At 32.2% G+C, this 18,223-nt stretch overlaps 1 protein-coding gene across 1 annotated transcript; it reads right to left on the reverse strand.

Moving 5' to 3' along the window:
• Window positions 1-766: 766 nt before the first annotated feature.
• Window positions 767-9,909, reverse strand: LOC124935241 (cucumisin-like). Its single transcript, XM_047475687.1, has 11 exons — window positions 9,759-9,909; window positions 9,391-9,632; window positions 8,965-9,316; window positions 8,809-8,874; window positions 4,332-4,578; window positions 3,641-4,151; window positions 3,457-3,551; window positions 2,085-2,306; window positions 1,873-1,984; window positions 1,375-1,588; window positions 767-1,290 (listed from the first exon to the last, which is right to left on the reverse strand). The coding sequence occupies exons 1-11, from the start codon at window positions 9,907-9,909 to the stop codon at window positions 767-769; spliced, it is 2,736 nt and encodes a 911-aa protein (XP_047331643.1).
• Between the last annotated feature and the right edge of the window lie 8,314 nt (window positions 9,910-18,223).

The raw sequence follows: 18,223 nt of genomic DNA on the forward strand, positions 1-18,223 counted from the left end.
AACCATTTAAATTGTTTTCTTTATTTATAACATTTTTATTTTATCTAAATAAGCTCACAACTTTATTTATAATCTTAGGGTGAAAAATATGGGTGTCTACCAGATGCATTAGCACATCAGCTTCGAAGAGCAATCTCTTTTTCCATTGAACAATGATGGAGTATGGTCGAGTTAGAGTCTGATGTCACGCATGTGATCGATGCTATATGCTCCACTAAGAATCTCGGCTTCACAGAATGGGCGCCTATGGTACATGATATCAACTTTCAACCACAACATCATTTGGAAATCAAGATTACCTTTATTCAAATGGAAGTCAATTTGGTGGCTGATTGGATAGCAAAACATTGCACCTCTTTTAGTTATTTTTATTGTGTTTCTCATCGTTTTTTTACCTTGGATTTTATTGTGTAATGATTCTTTTTAAGTTAATTATAGTACTCCTTATTATAAATAAAAAAAATAGTATTATAGTGGGAAAATGAGTGTTAAAAGTTAAAATGGATAAGAATATTATGTAGTAGAGAAAAGAATGACATCTTAAATTATATTTTAAAACATTTGTAAAGATAACTCTAAATAATATAATATATATTACCACAAACATAGTTTGGAGACATTGTCTCCATAAACAAAATATTATTCAAGGACACAACAATATCATAAAATCACATATTTTGAATATGCTCTTTAATCTTTGCCTTATTTTTATATCATAAAATCAATGTTATCCCATTATTTAGGTTTCATATATTATTTTAGTTGTTTATAATGTATAAATAACAATGGGACTTCTCACTTTATGTGTGGCGTCTACCCATGACAAAGAAGCACTAACAATTGTCGATGGAGGAATTATTCCCTCAACGGTCACCGTGAATGATTGAGTTTGTCCGACACCCGTGAAAGAGATTGTATCGGGGAAAACATGTATTTTCAATTTCTCTGAAGAATCAATTTTGACATTGTAAGTAGTCGATGTCAAGCCCACGTTTGTAACTTTCCTAAGAAATGTGACCTTAAAACTTTTCAACGGAAGGGTAAGGAAGCAAAATGAAGGCATATTAAGATTCCAGTCATATTGTTTCACAAACTCGGTGCATGTGCTATTGTCACCCGTAAGATAGTGCATTTGTTGATTGGTATATCCTAGACTGCACAAGAACTGTATATAATCCTCTTTATTGGCATCATATACAAGTCCAGGATCGATCGCCGCTATAGGATTTATGAGTCCTGCTCCATAACCAAATTCTTTTTCTAGAGTTTTCATTGCACTCATGGTGAATGCTGCCAAGACAATTTTGTAGAGAAAAATATAAATAATATTTATGAAATTGAATAGAATAAGTGAGTTATACGTTAAATAAATACCAGTTGTCATAAGAGCCGATTTTATAGCTGATGGAGACCACGATGGATTAAAAGATTTGACATATGCAGCCGCGGCACTAACATGTGGGCATGCCATTGATGTGCCCGATTGGATTGAATAAGGAACTCTTCTTCTATCAATTTTTAGATTCGTAGGAGAATTCGCAAGTGTCCACGCTGCCAATATATTATCACCAGGTGCAGACAAATCCGGCTACAATAAGAGAAATAAAATTTTGTATAATTTATTTTATCTTGTATACATTATTAATGTCAAACTTCTAATCTTCATTTTTGTTTAAGAAACCCACAAGCAAGGAAATCTCTATCTTAAGAAAATCACAACAAAGGAAACTCAAAATAATAGACCAATAACATTAATCTTTTTTTGGTTAATTTATTATATAGATAAAATTCCTGTTGTAATTGAGGTTGGTCAAAATTATTTTCACAAAAATGAGACACCATCTTTTAATCAATGAGGATAACTTATACAACCTTGAGGATGCCAAATGTTAAAGTATTTGGTCCCCTAGACGAGTCAGGTGAAATATATGGTGCAAACTCATCAACAATTTCATAGCTCTTCATGATGTTTGCAGTTGCTTTTCTATTTCACACCAAAAAAAGATAAAAAATAAAATAAAATCAAAGAGTAAATTAAATATCCCAAAAAAATTAGAATTCTTCAATAGTGCTATATATTATACCTTGTTCTATTAATATAGTTCAAGATTTGTCTTCCATCCTCATCGCCAACCAAAGTTGTAGGAAGGGAATAAATATTAGCAGTTATTGAAGATATATTTTCTCGGATCAATACCATACCAACTGCTCCAGCCAAAAGAGCTGCTTCTCCTGTATGTAATTCGTCATAAACTATAATTTTACCCTTTACCAACCGTGGATTAAGTGATTTTGAACGGCAGAACCTGCAAGGGTAAGCAATAAGAGTATAAAACCTTAAGAGCAAAGAAAAATGGCTTTGATTTAACAACTTTGAAGCCTATGGTATAAATGAAAAAATAAATTACTTTATATAATGCTACAATATTCGCATAAACTTTAAAAGAATCAAAATGAAAATTATATTTAAAATGTAAACAATCTATTCATTTATTTAATTTTTAATTTAGGACGTAGTGTAACTAACATTAATAGTCATTATTTTAACCTAATGAGTTCACTATAAAATCGATGCATGTGTTTTAGTCTTATAAATAAGAATTTTAACCTTTAAACTATCCCAATGAGTTACAACTATCTATATTAGTTTTATATTATATATTAATTTTTATTTTTATGGTTGACAAGAGAGATTAATGAAATAAAATATTTGATTTACTAAGGAGAGAATTCTTAATTAAACTTCTTTCTATATAAAAAAAAAGTAAATAACTTTGTTCAGCTATTAATCCATCAAAACATTAAAAAACGTCAAATTGAGCATATTTGTTAAAACAATTTTTTTTTTAAATTAAATCAAAATCATTAATATTTGATATAATAAAGTTGATCATAAAGAGAATTAACTTTATGAGTTAATTACTTTCTTTTTTTAACCGTCTTCATCAGGGGCGGAGCCAAGTACAAGTCGGCCCGGGCTGTAGCCCGGGTAGTCCCAAACAGACTATATGTATTTAATCAATAACGACGGTACATTAATGTTGTTATTGGTTATTTCCCGTCGCTAAAAGATATTGGCGACAAAACTAGCCCGGATAGATTTTTTTAATAAAAAATTAGCCCGGATAGGTTTCAAATTTTGACCCCGCCCATGGTCTTCATGACTTTAACACATTATATTTCATCTAATTTAATCATATTATCTCTATCAAATTAAAACAAAATTAATTTGATTTATTATTTAAAATATTTTTTTAAAAGAGAATGTAATAGTTACAAAATATAATTAGTTTCTAAATAACAATATTATTTAAAAGAAAAACTCATGGAACTAAATAATAAATGTCATATAAATAAGCTAACAAATATATGCTTATCTATTATAACATCATTGTATTATGATGTTTTATAATAGTTTTTTTTAAAAGAGATAAAAGAGAGAATATTTTGCAGTACCTAAAACTAGGAACACAGAAGCCTCTCCTTTTCACATTAGCAGCATGCACTATAGGAGAGAAACCATTAGGATCAAAAGTGTTCACTGAAATTCCCTGCATTAGAGAAATGAATAAACAATTGAATGACTGAAAAATACATTATATCCAGACTTTGCTAAAAAATACATTATATCCAGACTCACCTCTAATGTTGTACCATCACCCAACTTCAGATTGGTAATAAATTTACGATCAGTCCTGCTTGCTGCAACTGTAAGTGCCCATGGAGAAATATTACCTATAGTTCCCATTCCCGGACCATTGTTTCCGCCAGCCATTGTAGTTAAAATTCCTTTAGTCATTGCGTGAAAAGATCCAATATATAATACATTATTAAAATAGTTGCTAACAATGTGTTGTCCGAGAGAATATGATATTATGTCAACCCCGTCGTTGATGGCATCATCAAATGCTGTCATGATGTCGCTCGATAAGCAACCGGATGACCAACATACTTTATATACCGCGATTCGAGAAGAAGGGACTCCTCCTCGAGCTGTACCGTTAGAAAGACCATAGAAGCTTGTACTAACAAGGCCACCAGCTATAATAGATGCTACATGAGTTCCATGACCATCTGTGTCTCTAGGAGACTCAATATCATCTTTTTTGAAGTCTTTATCTTTATTGTAGTACCTTGCTCCGATTATTTTGCTACATGTAGAGGGTAATATCTAACCATTATATTTTTTTATTAAACTTTATTTACTCCTTAAAAATATGATAATCTTAGAGTGACATTTTTTTAACATTTGAACATATTATAAATAATTAAAGAAAAGGTTAGTTTTTTTAATTTAATTCAAATAATTCATAAAAAACAAAATATCTTACTTATTGCAAGTGAAATTAGTTAGCCCTTCACAAGAACCCTTCCATTTACTTGGGGGTGGTCCAAACCCTTCATCTATAAAGCTATTCGATTCTGGCCATATTCCAGTATCCAGTACTCCAATAATAATATCGCTTTCAACCGTGTTTTGTCTTTTAACCGTTTGAGGAAATCCAATAAAATCCCAAGATCTTGTTGTAAGTATATGGTTGATTTTATTAGGAAAGACAGATATTACTCCTTTTGTTACTGAAAATTCATTACATTGATGAATGTAAATGACAACTTTATAATTTTATTGTAGTGTTTATAAACAATAATACAAATAAGAAATAATCAACGAGCTTACATAATATCTTTTGAACTTCGTCATTTGTTAATAGAGCGACAAATGCATTGAAATTATTCTTATAACTGTAAATAAGTTTTGGCGAAGATTTGCTTCTCAAAAAAAATAAATGAAAAATAATATCAAACATAAATTTGATCTAAATTATATTAAGGATAGATTGAGATAAAATCATTATTTAAAAAAGTTTATATTATTAATATTATTACCTGTCAAAAGTTTTTTTTAGAAAATTCAAGTGCAAGAGAGATGGAGAGATACCCGATGTTACTTTCAAGTGTCCCATATACACTATATATTCCTATATAAACATAATGCATATGTCAAAATATAATATATATATAGAGAGAGGGAGAGAGTTGGTAAGATATTATTAATGAAAAATTCAATATATATAACTGGTAAGATGCTATGAATGAAAATAATAAACTTTAACCACATATTTTATGAACTAGTTACTACTAAAAATAACAATTACATTAGGTTCTACAATTTCTGATCATAATTATTCTTTTTACATTGATTTTTCCTAAATGGACACGTAGTTATCGTGAATAGGAAAATGATATGTGTCCACATATGAACTTTCTGATATCACCCTGAACATTAATAAATATAATTTAATATATAATAACACTAATTTTTTTTTATATATTTTATAATAGTTTTGTGGTTATATTTTATAATGATATAAATTTATAATATATATTATATAATTTTTTATTTAAATAATATAGTATAAATGATGACCCGCGATGATTCCTTAAAATACAATGGGTCAAGAAGAGTAATAAAAAAATTATGAATTAGAACAAGACGGGAATGATAAATGTTGTTCGCCCTAATCCATATATATTGTATTATCATCTCTAATTAGCACATCGACATATAATGTGAATATGTATAAAAAAAAATATTCTTTATTTTATTTGATATTTGAAAGATATCCTAAATATAAATATAAGATAATATTTCGTTGAACTAAATTGAGAGTTGTTTTATAATAATATATTAACATTAAAATTAGGCAAAAAGAATTCTTTATCTAGGATTTCAGAATGTTTACTTCTATACTGATACTTATTATCTAATTCTACCGAAATATTTACTTATGAGTATGACAAACTCTTATTTTCTTACTATTGATGATTTCTCTTATTTATTGGGATTATTATGTGTAGATCAAGCTTGAGAAATAGTGAATATTAATACAAATAATTTCTCAAGTAAATTTCAATGTGCCATATTCATTACTAAAAATTTGGTTCAAGATTTCCTATGTTGTCGTTATTGTTCCCATATTCTTATTAATGGATTCCTAACCTATTCAGGCTATTCTATTAAAAAACATCACATATAGTGCTTATAATTACTTCCAACATTGAAAAGACATAGTATTGTTTCAATTCCAATATTTAAAAGATTTAAATATATTTAATTTTTATTTAAAAAACTTTAAATTTAAAAATTTATGTAGAAATCATATGGGTCATTCTAGCTCTCTAAGTCCAAAAATATATTTACTCTTAATATTATAATCATTATTACTATTTTGTTAATGTTCCTAGTAATGCCACTAGCTTGTATGTTATACTAATATATTTATTGACAATCATAATTTTATGGTATTTATTTAATGGTAATACTATTTGATTTAGTTAGATGAAATAAAAATTTAAAATGTAACACTTATAATGTAAATAAAATATAATAGATAAAAGAAATATTAAAATGTGCCTTTGGTTCCAGCCCATAAGTGCATGTAAGAAGAAGAATCACAAATGATCCAAGAAAACTTGGAACACTTAAATTTTTTCTTGTATCCATCTTGGGAGATGTTTTTGTGTTAATTTAACTTGTAAGAGAGGTATTTATAAAACTCTTATTGAATATTATAATTGTTTTACAATAAACAAAAACTTTAGCATTTTAAAAAGATTTTCTAAATATAAATATGAACTTTACTTTGAAAAAAATAAACAATATTTCAAATAGTCTATTTTATTTTTTTACCAATCCTATAGTTATACTTGACAACACCTAACTAAAACCGGACCCAATCTCATCAAGGAGTTGAAGTTGAGCAATCCAAAAACTATCATTCTCATTTTTGTATTAATTTTATAATATATATATATATATATATATATATATATATATATATATATATATATATATATATATATATATATAGTTTTATTAGATTATCGCACCGCAATGTACAATTCGTTCCGATAGAGTACACGAACCGGGTTTAAAATTTGTTGGTTACCCGATCATAAAATTTGAAATGGTTAAATTTAAAAGATAGTATTAGAAATTATATATATAAGTTTTTAACTTAAAATTTTAATTTTCAAATTAGTTTTTTGTTATGAAATATAAATTAATAATGAAAATATATTTTTTTATAATGTTTTATAGTTATAATAAAAAATTTAAACTCTTTAAAAAAAAAAAAGATAATTAATTAGACATTAATAGTGTTTATACATTTATTATTCGTTTTTTTGTTAGAATAGAATGATTAATTTGAGCGTCGTAAGCTATAAAATTCCACTTATTAAATTTATAAATTTTAATAAATTATCTTGAATAAATAAATTCAAGTTAATTAAAATGAAGATAAAAAACGATTAAATAATTAATTGAAACAATTATTATAATAATTAAATCCTAATTAATTAAAAAGGTCAAGAAAAAAAATAATTTGAGATAAATGTTGTATGCATTTTTATCTCAAATTAATTTAAGGTGTGAAACGAAATTAAAATAAATAATTTAGGATAAATATTATATTCATTTTATTCCAAAAATTATTAAAAAATCCCAAAAATAAATAAATTAAGATGTATAGACAAAATAAATAATTTGTCTATTTAAAATATATGTATATTTAAAGTATTTTTTAGGTTGAAAAAGGGCCCAAAGGAAGTGAAAAAAATTAATTTCAAACAAGTTACAAAGCTGTAAAAAATAATTTCGGGATCTACTGAAGCCAAAATCAAGAAATACTAGCATTTAGCCTGTGCATTTTGTCACGGGCTCAGTCTTTCCACTGACGATCCGTGCGGCACTAGTTATGATCTTCGCAAGAACGAGCAACTAGTCAGCCTTTCTCGACGCAACACTCGACGTTTAATAGAATTGACACAAGAATTCTAGAGAGAGAGAGTAAACTCCTATAAAGAATAATAATATTATATCACTTGAATATTTGTTACTTTACAAAGAAATACCTCAAAGGTATTTATAGGGCTATCCCCAACTACTACATTAATTACATAACACTCAACTACCCCATTAATTGTGTGCTAACCAACCACTACATTAAATGGCCCATTAATGTAGAGCATGAAATGCTTTTTTACAAGGCTTCTAGAAGGTTCCTTGTGTTGGGCTTCATGAATGATTAAGCCTCTTGGGTTAGGAAGACAAGTGGGCCTTGACATACTCCCCCACTCATTCCGGCGACGTCCTCGTCGCATCCTCTTTGTAGATTTGAATGATGTCTCCATATGCGACAAAAGTTTTGAGTGATATGCAAGCTTTCCAACCCGTTTCTTCTCTAAGAAAGGGCCTTCGTATCGCCTCAAAGACCCCTTATGAAATTTGGAAAATCGTCTCTCTTGATGGAGGAGAAGTTTTACTACCACTCGGTTTCCTCCGAACTCCAAGTGTCTTCTCTTCTTGTCCTCCCATTTCTTCATTCTCTTGGCGGTCTGGTCAATTTTTCACTTCCCTTTTTCTTGAAGAGCAACTCCTTCGGTTGTCCTTTCTTGAAGAGCAACTCCTTCGGTTGTCTCTTCAATCCCTCAAATTTGGGAGATTCCATGCGATAAAGGATTGTTGCCGATGTTTTAGTACCATTGACTAACTCTTCTCTATGGTCCACCTCTCTTTCATGGTGGAGTTTCTTTGGAAATTCAGCGGGCATTACATCCTGAACTTTCTCTAGGACAGTTGTAACTTCCGGAGGTGTCTTCTTTGGACCACAGTTTTCTCATCTTCTTTCAAAGTAACAAAATATGATGGGTAGACCTCCTTCACACCTTTTGAGAGTTGCATGGCAGAGAGGTGCCTAGTTTCTCTCTTGCCTTCTCGTGTTAAATGTATTGTGCAAGTATTGCCTTGCTCTAGAATGTACATAGGATTAGCAGAAGGGAGTATAAATGCATTTACCTTGTCTAGGAACTCTATGCCAAGAACCATTTTGTAGTCGTCCATGTCAATAATAGAGAAATCCATAAGGCCAGTCCACTCCCCCAAGTTCACCTTTACATTACGAGCAACTCCATAAGTTGCACTTGGTGTCGAATTGACTAATTTAAGCCACCCCTTTTCTTTGGTGTACCTAATCCCTAGTCTTCCCGCCTCTTTTACCTCTAGAAAGTTGTTGTTGGCTCCCGTATCCAAAAAGGCTTTAACCACATGGCTTTTTACTTTTGTTTCCACGAATAGTCGTCCTTTCTTCGCGGTCTTTGTCTCTTCAAACTTTGCTTTAACGGCACTAAGGAGATTTAACGACCCCAATCGAGCTTCATCGTGACATCTCCATCTATCCCATAATTTGTTTGCTTGAAATAAACATTGTCTTCGATAGTTGTTGATGTCCTCCCCCACAGCCACGAAAGGATCCTAAATAGTAAACATTAAAATACGATTATAGATTGTGATGAATACATAATTGACTTAAGAATACAAAAATTTACCATGATAGCCATCCATATATGATCTAGCTGTGTAGAGCTCAGGTCCGACCAACGCAAAATCCTGTGAGGTAGTGCATTGGAGTCTCGAATGACACTCCCAATATGCCTCGACCAAGCTGTCCTATTCTCGCACATTGGTTTACCATCTATAGGGTTAAATTGAAGAGTCATCTTTTGCCCCGCTTGCAATCTCCCAACTGCCGTATTTTTTTTCTTGCCCCGTCTCCTCCTCGAAATAGATCCTAAAAATAAACACAAAATTATATAGGATCATAACAAAATACTTAAGCAAACACCAGTACCTCCATCTTGCTCCTCAGACGGGGGTTGTGTCTCATCATCATCTTCGAGGTTAGTGTTTGGTACACTATCAACATTCATCACATCATCAAGGTCCAAATCAATTTCCCCGATAGAGTTAAGTAATTGCAAAGGATCTTCTGAATGCTCCTCGGTCCGATGTATAAGGTCGTTTAGTGCACTGCTTAAACCCTTACCTTGCATTCTTTTAGGTGCCATGATAGCTACAAATATTGAATGTAATGTTTATAAGAAAAATTTACAAGTAACCCTTCATAGAAAATAATTCAACCTTAAATAGAGTAACGGGGATTTATTGGTGTCACAATTTTCCATTCAAGCCTTGATGCCATATCTGTAGAGTAAAAGACTTGTTGTGCTTGGTTTGCCATTATGAATGGTTCATTTAATTGAGTTTGTAGAATTCTGTTGATATTTATACTAACATAACCATACTTATCAACTTTAATGCCCCGATCTTTGTGATAAACATCAAACCATTTGCATTTGAAGAGAATCACTCGTCTTCCACAAAAGAAAATCACTTCTATGATTTCATTGATCACTCCATAGTAGTTAATAGTCTCGGCCCCATTATTACCAACAACCAAAACCCCATTATTTTGGGTAGTCAAGCTCTCGTCATGTTTTTTAGTGTTAAACTTGTACCCATTTATTTTGTACGAGTTATATTTTTTGCATACAATGTAGGCCCACGTCCTAAAATCTTAAGATTCGTTGTCCTATCGGATTGATCGGTTAATTGCTCCACCTATTAATTAGAAATTATTATTAAACTAATAGTCATATACTAAAAAAGGAAATTGTTGAGACGATTACTTACTCTTTCTTGAAAATATCTAACATATTGTTTATCCCGAGCCTCATTGGAAATATTAGGAGGGCATGATTGAACGAAATCGTTGCGCAAATAATAGATTAAATTATTACTTAAATCATACCTCATAATGAAATTAATGGACTTACTTTTAATATTCTTTAGCTTCGCGACAATTTTTTAAGATGTACCAATGAGCACGCTCATGATCAGCCGGTTGATATGTGTAGGCTATGCCATTAGATAAGTCTTCCATAGCGATGAATATGGAGAGTGTTGTACTTGTATTTATCGATTCATCTTCTGACTCTTGATCGTTCAAATATCGAGAACACATGCTCATACTCTCATTCAAAAGGTAACTCTCGCTGATTGAACCTTCGGGATAGTTCTTGTTCCTAAGGTATTTCTTGAGTGTGCTCATATATTGTTCAACTGGATACATTCATCGATACTGAACCGTCCCTCCAAGACAAGCTTCAAAAGCTAAATGAACTGGCAAATGCACCATTATATCAAAAAAATAAGGTGAAAGATCTTCTTCAATTTGCAAAGTGTCAAGACAATGTCGTCATGTAACGTTTCCAATTGCCCGCGTTGTAAACTTTTTTGACAAAGCAACTGAAAGAACTTTGCTAAATTCACCACAGCATCGTACACATCATCGGGAAGTAGGCCACGTGTAGCTAGTGGAAGGAGATATTGTAATAGAATGTGACAATCGTGACTCTTCAATCCTGATTTTTTTTTCTCCTCCATTATTTCACACGCCCCAATATTTGAAAAAAAACCGTCAAGCATTTTAATATCTTTTAAAAACTTGCATAAACGCATCTTTTGTTCTGAGGACAATGCATAGGGGGCCGGCGGACACCGAAAAACACCATCAACTTCAACTGGATGTAAGGAATGTTTTATGTTCATTATGACCAAATCTTTCATTGCTTTAATTCCATCTTTGGTCTTTTCTTTGAAATTCATTAAAGTTCCCAACAAACTATCACATATATTCTTCTCAATATGCATTACATCCAAACTATGTCTCAACATCAAAGATTTCCATTAAGGCAATTGAAAAAATATACTGAATTTGTTTCAATTATCACCTCGGGATTCATGTATAACTTTCGTTTTCTTAGGCAGGTACTTTGTCAAACAAATTTCCTTTAGATCTCGCGCCTGTAATTGAATTTCGGAACCCGATAATAGTACAGGAAGATCTCTATGCTTAGTATGCCCATCAAACGTATCGGTCTCTTTGCGCCATCGATGATTAGACGGGAGGAATCGTCGATGATTCATGTAACACTCCTTCTGGCAATTTGTTAACCTCAAAGACGCGGTGTTCTGATTACAAGACGGACATGCCAATTTCCCCTTTGTACTCCATCTAGACAAATTTGCATATGCCGAGAAATCATTAATAGTCCACATAAGAGCTGCTCGTAAATTAAAATATTGTTTTATGCTTGCATCGTATGTCTTCACACCGATATTCCACAATTTCGTCAACTTTTAAATAAGTGTCTCAAGAAATACGTCAATACAATCACCAGGACTTTTTGGTCCTGGAATGAGTATTGAAAGAAGAAAATTGTTTTTGTCCATACATGTGGTAGGAGAGACGTTATAAGGGATGAGAATAACTAGACAAATGATGTATGATGTTTTTCCGCTAGCAAAAGGTTGAAAACCATCACTTGCCAAACCAAGTCGCACATTTCGAGGTTCTATTGAGAAATTTGGGTACAAGTTATCAAAGATCTTCCATGTCATTGAATTAGCAGGATGCCTCAAGACATCATCTTCGGGATTGTTATCTTTATGCCAAGTCATGTGTGGAGCAGTTTTTGGGCACATGTATAATCTTTGCAACCTCGGTTTTAATTGAAAATAGCGCAGTGACTTATTGGGTATATACTTACCATTCACCTTCGTTCGAATTGTACCATTAGATTTATTGACATTCCACCTAGAAAGCCCACAAACTTTACATTGCTGCAAATCCTTATCTTCTTTACAAAAAAGCATGCAATCATTCTTACACGCGTCAATTATTTCGTACGATAGGCCCATGTCTTTAATGAATTTCTTGCACTCATAATACGAATTCGGTAGTTGATTATGAATTGGCAATATTTCCTCCTTCAATAAACTCAATAATAAATCAAATAACGTGTTTATCCACTGACCTACATTCTTTATGTGAAGAAGTTTAAGAAGAGTTGAGGCTTTGGAAATGCGAGAACCTCTAATGCACACAATCCTATTTCAAATTAACTATTCAGCCACTTTATTTCAAATACGCCGTCAAATTATTTTCTACTTTTAGGGAACATGATTCAAATTGTATTGTATTTTTTATTTTTGTTTCATTTGGTATAACGATTCTTTTTAGATCATTGTGATTATGGCAAAACAAAGGTAGAATTTTCAGATCATGATCAACATGAAAACAGGTTATTAACAAAATAACTCGTTAAAAAAATTTAATAATTGAAGAGCTTATATCCAAAAACAAAAGTGTAAGGGATTATTTATCTGTTTACTCAAATAAGAATGCTATTTCATGATGAAATGGACAGCTAAAGGCAATAACAATTTCTGTTTCTGTTTTAACAGATGCTCGGAGAAGAAGATTGGAAAAAATGTATGTCATCCATAGATGAGTTAGTGAAGGACAGGTTGATAAAGTATCAAGTTTAATGAGAAGAATAGGTGAATTCATTCAACTATTGGAAGCTACAAAATAATGAGGAAAGGTGTGATTATTTTGTTAGTGAGTGTAAAGAGAAAGAATGGTATGCATAGATATTGTACAACATAAGAACTAAAGATAAAATGGAAGATAAATATATCAGTATACATATTTTTATCCACTACCTGTTGCTTCTTTCATAGAGGTCATTCGCATTCAGTTCAACTCTGGAAAAGTCTACTTCAGGTTGTTTATTACAAAGACAAAAGAAAACAACAATTATCTCAAAGGAAAACTAATTAGAAGAACATAAAGATGCAGTTGAAAAATGGTAATTTCCACTTACAACTCGTTAGATAAAAGAAAAAATAGATTTTTCACTGCAGAACAGTACGTTACAACAGTTTGGATTATAAACTCAGGACTGTTTGGTTCCTTACGGCTTTGGAGCTCAATAAACTGGTTATTAACCAAGCCCTACAACACATGAAAATCACATGGTAAAATCATTCTAGGTTTTCATTACAGTTACAAACAGAAGAATACTTTGTACTAATCCATTTAGTTCACTTTTACATCATATATGACTGAAGAATATATAGTGCAAATCATTTTCTCACCGAGCAGAACAACAGAAGTAGATCGTAAATAAAACTATTGAACAACGCTCTATACAAGCATGCTTTCAATTCACTAGAAGTACAAATAAAAATCGTCTTAAACATGTAATGCTTCTTTCAATTCATTACCTATCATCATCGAAAACATCCGCATATTTAAAAAGTTCAAATGTTTCTGTGGCCGATTTCAATGCCACAGAAATCTCCTAAAATTAAACTGAAATCTCAATGCACAAAAGAGATATGAAATACCTGTACACAAGAAATCTCAATGTAAATACCTGATTGAGACAGCGGCGTTGATTGTAGAAATCTCCAGTTGCGGATTGCGATTGTAGACAGCAGGCAGCGAAGAACAGAGAAGAGGGAGTAGAGGGAGAAAAGAGAAGACGGAACTTACCCGATTGCGTCGGATGATCGGCGTCTTCTACCGGCGGCGGCGGATTACTATGCAGGGGGCAGTTGCGGGCTGAGCGCGGAAGAAAACGGAAGAAGAAAGAAAGAAAGGAAGAAGAACTCGTGGGAGTTATTAATCACTATCTGTAACGGTTTTCAGAATAACCGTTACAGATACACCATCTGTAATGGTTTTCTTCTAAAGTCGTTACTGATACTAGCAGAGAAAACTTTTAACTGAGAACCTATCTGTAACGATTTTCTCTATAACCGTTACAGATAGTAGAAGAGAAGATGAAAAGACGGCTCACTATCTGTAACGGTTTTTAAAAAAATCGTTACAGATATGCTATCAGTAACGGTTTTCTTCAAAATCCGTTACTGATACTAGCGGAGAAAAATTTTAATTGACGCCCTATCTGTAACGGTTTTCTCTATAATCGTTACAGATAGTAGAAGAGAATAAGAAAAGACGGCTCTCTATATGTAACGGTTTTCTTTATAACCGTTATATATATGCTATTAGTAACGGTGTTTGCAAGAAACCGTTACTGAAAGGTCTCACCAAAAACTTTAACTGAGGACCTATCTGTAACGGTTTATATAATCGTTACTAATATAGTTATAATAGTAACGATTTATTATAACCGTTACTAATAAAAAATATTAATAAGGGCGTTCGAACGCCGTTACTAGCAGTCGTTACAGAAGACCTTTTTCTACTAATGTATAGAGATTGACGATGAAAATATGATAGGAATGATATTCGATAACTTTGCGGAACAACTACCTGCCTGCCCTCTACCAAAGGTGCATCTTTTAGTTAGACGCGTAGAGAGAAATTAGATTTTAGGTAAATTTATTTTAACAGTTTTAAAAAATAAAAACATTAATATTGGCATAACCACGCTTAATATGTACTATTGTCATTGATTAAATAAATTAATAGATTAACTTTTTCTTTATTATTAGCGACGAAAATTCTGTAATGTAATGTGGCTAATATCTTTAGCAATAAATTTACTTTTTATTAGTGCACATTGTATTTAGTAAATTAGAAATAAATTTGATAAACTAATTTAAGGTAATTTTTGAATAAAAAATAGAAAATTTTCAAACTTAGTAAAATATTATTTGGTTTGAACCAAATTGACTCAAGAAAATAGTTGGTGTCAATGACTCAAAATCAATTAAAAGATATAGGCTGGGGTCATTTTAAAATTTTAAATCGGTAATGGGTTAATTTAAAAGTCTAGGGTCAAATTGATCCAGGTAGAAGACTAGGGGTCACTGCTAAAAAAAATGACCTTTACCGACAGAAATTACCGAAGGTTTTATAAAACTCTCCTAATTGATGTCGAAAGGAACAAATCTTTCGTTATTGAAAATAGATTCTGAGAGGTGTGTAAAACTTTCGGTTTTACTAATTAGTACCGAAAGTTATGCAAATAACTCTCGGTTTTGACTTTCCCAAAAATAAAAAAAAAAATTCTAAGTGTTGGGAGTTGGTTAATTGTGAAGGTTATTCCAAAAACTTTCGGTTTTTCCTTTCCTGAAATGTTTAAATACGAAGGTTTTCCATTAAACCGTCGGAATTGACTCATCCCAAAAAATTGAAAAAATATTCTAAGTTGGAGAATGATTAATTGCGAAGGTTATTTAAAGAACTTTCGTTTTTACCTTTTCCTGAAATTGTTAATTGCGAAGGTTTATCCTATAAACCTTCGATTTTGACTCATCCAAAAAAAGACAAAAAAAAATTAAATCCCGTGATTCTTATTATTGAAGGTTTATTAGAAAACCTTCGGTTTTAAGGTGGGTCAAAACCGAAAGTAATATTAAAACCTTCTGTAAATACCTTTATAAATACAAACACTAACATTTCTCTTTTTCATTCGCCTCTCTCTCCTTTCTCTCTCTTCCGTGCAGCCGCCTCCGCCGCTTCTCTTCTTCTTCTTCGTTCCAGGTTAGTTTTTTTTTTTTTTTTTGTTCTTCTTTGCCGTGATTTTTTTGTTTTTTTTTTGTTTTAACATTGTTTAGATTAAATTTAGGTTAGTTTGTTAAATATATATGATTTTGTTAAATGAATCATATATTTTGGTTATTGTGTTTGATATATATATATGAAATTCATTTAGGATGGGTGAGTCATGGAAAAGTATTCGGCATACACAAGAGAAACTGTCCCGATCATACCAGAATTTGCTAGCAGCATCAAAAACTGCAGCACAATAGGAAGATGTGAGAAAAATGATGCTGGAATTGGAGGAAATTCGATTGAGAGATGCAGAGAGAAGCCAATTGCTTACTGAAATTAAAGTTGACAGGGCTGAAATGTCGCAAAAATTGAAGAATCTCGAACAGCAAATTGAATTGTTGAAGAGGTAGAATCAACCACCCCCTCTTCCCCCACATCTACTAATTTCTAGATTATATTGTTTGATTAATTATGTATTATTTTTTCCGTACGAATGATGACATTTTGGTGTGTTTTTCTTTCATAATTATGAATTATTATTATCCTTTGGTTTGGTTTATTAATGATGTTTATGAATTTGTACTGTGGAACCATCTCCAAACTTCACCTTTCTGGTGACTGCCTCTTCTAGTTCAAAGAAACTTCTCTTTATCGCTAGTCATGTGATTGCTAGCGTCGTTGTCCAAGAACCAAACATCTCATGATGTCTCGTCGTTCTTGGCTTCTAGAATTTCTAGAGTCAACTTCATTTCATTCAGCATGACAACATTGACTGGTAGAATCTCCTTCGAGACTTCCATAAGCAATGCTGGTTCGACGTTTTTTGTGTGGATAAGGTGTGCTACCTCGTTCTTCTTTGCTCGACATTGTGTTTAGTAATGTCCCATCTCGTTGCAATTAAAACACCAAATGTGACTATTGTCTCGAGGAGCTCCTCGACCACCCGAACCACCTTCTTTTTGTTTTCGAGATGGTGCTCCTCGGCCTCCTCTCCCTTAGCCTCTACCTCGGGTTCAACCTCCTTAACCACGGGTCCTACTATCTGTGGAATACTTTTTCCATTAGTTCATCGAGTCTTTTTCGTCCTTTTTCAACTATGCCTTCCACTCCTCCTAAGTGAGTAGCACTTGTCCTTCGTTTCCTTTAGAGCTTGTGCTTTTCTTGCACGTGCGCTCCTGGAAGGCCTTCAACCTTCCAACAAGTTCCTCGAATGTTAACGTCTCAAGGTTATAAAACTGCTTGATGCCGACTACCACACTGGTAAAACTTTTTAGCACGTTGTCGAAGAGTTTCTTTACTATCGCGACAACATTTAGTGTTTCTCCAAGGCTCGAGTACCTAACCGGTATGGATGTGAGTCGACCATCATATTGATCGAGCGACTCACTATCGTTCATATGCATCCTATCAAACTCACTCTTCAATGTATGAAATCGTGCATTCTTCATACGATCTGCGCCGATGAACCTCATCTTGAGACAGTCCCACACTTCCTTCGTCGTCTTCTTATTTGTCACATGCATGAGAAGATCTTCCAAAAGTGCTTGTAGAAGATGCGACATCGCCTTCTTATCGAGCCGGACATCAATCTCTGTGCCTTCTACTGACTCGACTGCCTCCCACACTCCTTGGTCCTCCATCATAGCTTGTACACGAATCACCGAACTGATGTAGTTCATGTGTGTTAGTTGCGGATAGTGGAAAATGCCATTGTTTTGTTGCACTCCTGATAATCCAGCACCCTTCGACATTTGATCTCACCGGATGATTTTTCGCTTTCACGAGATACTTTGATACCAAATGTTGGCCCGAGAATCACTCACAAAACTTGGAAAAAATGTCTATAAAATATTTAACATGTTAAAAACAATTAAAAGAGTTGTTATCTCTCTCTTATTTTTCTTATCTAATGAGAGGAACATAGAAGAAAAAAAACTCATAATTTTTTAATAAAATTTCTTACAAATATTATATTTTCCTCATTATTGCAATATTTTATTTTC

This window comes from Impatiens glandulifera, chromosome 4 (assembly GCF_907164915.1).
Source record: "Impatiens glandulifera chromosome 4, dImpGla2.1, whole genome shotgun sequence".
In the NCBI taxonomy this organism is placed as follows: Eukaryota; Viridiplantae; Streptophyta; class Magnoliopsida; order Ericales; family Balsaminaceae; genus Impatiens; species Impatiens glandulifera.

Excerpts from the sequence above, each read along its gene's own strand:
- LOC124935241 (XM_047475687.1), bottom strand. The coding sequence starts at position 9,909 with ATGGCACCTAAAAGAATGCAAGGTAAGGGTTTAAGCAGTGCACTAAAC. Across the intron at positions 9,633-9,758 it reads TGATGTGATGAATGTTGATA|GATCTATTTCGAGGAGGAGA; the intron begins GTGTACCAAACA and ends GTTTATTTTTAG. Across the intron at positions 2,307-3,456 it reads TTCTGTGTTCCTAGTTTTAG|GTTCTGCCGTTCAAAATCAC; the intron begins GTACTGCAAAAT and ends TTACCCTTGCAG.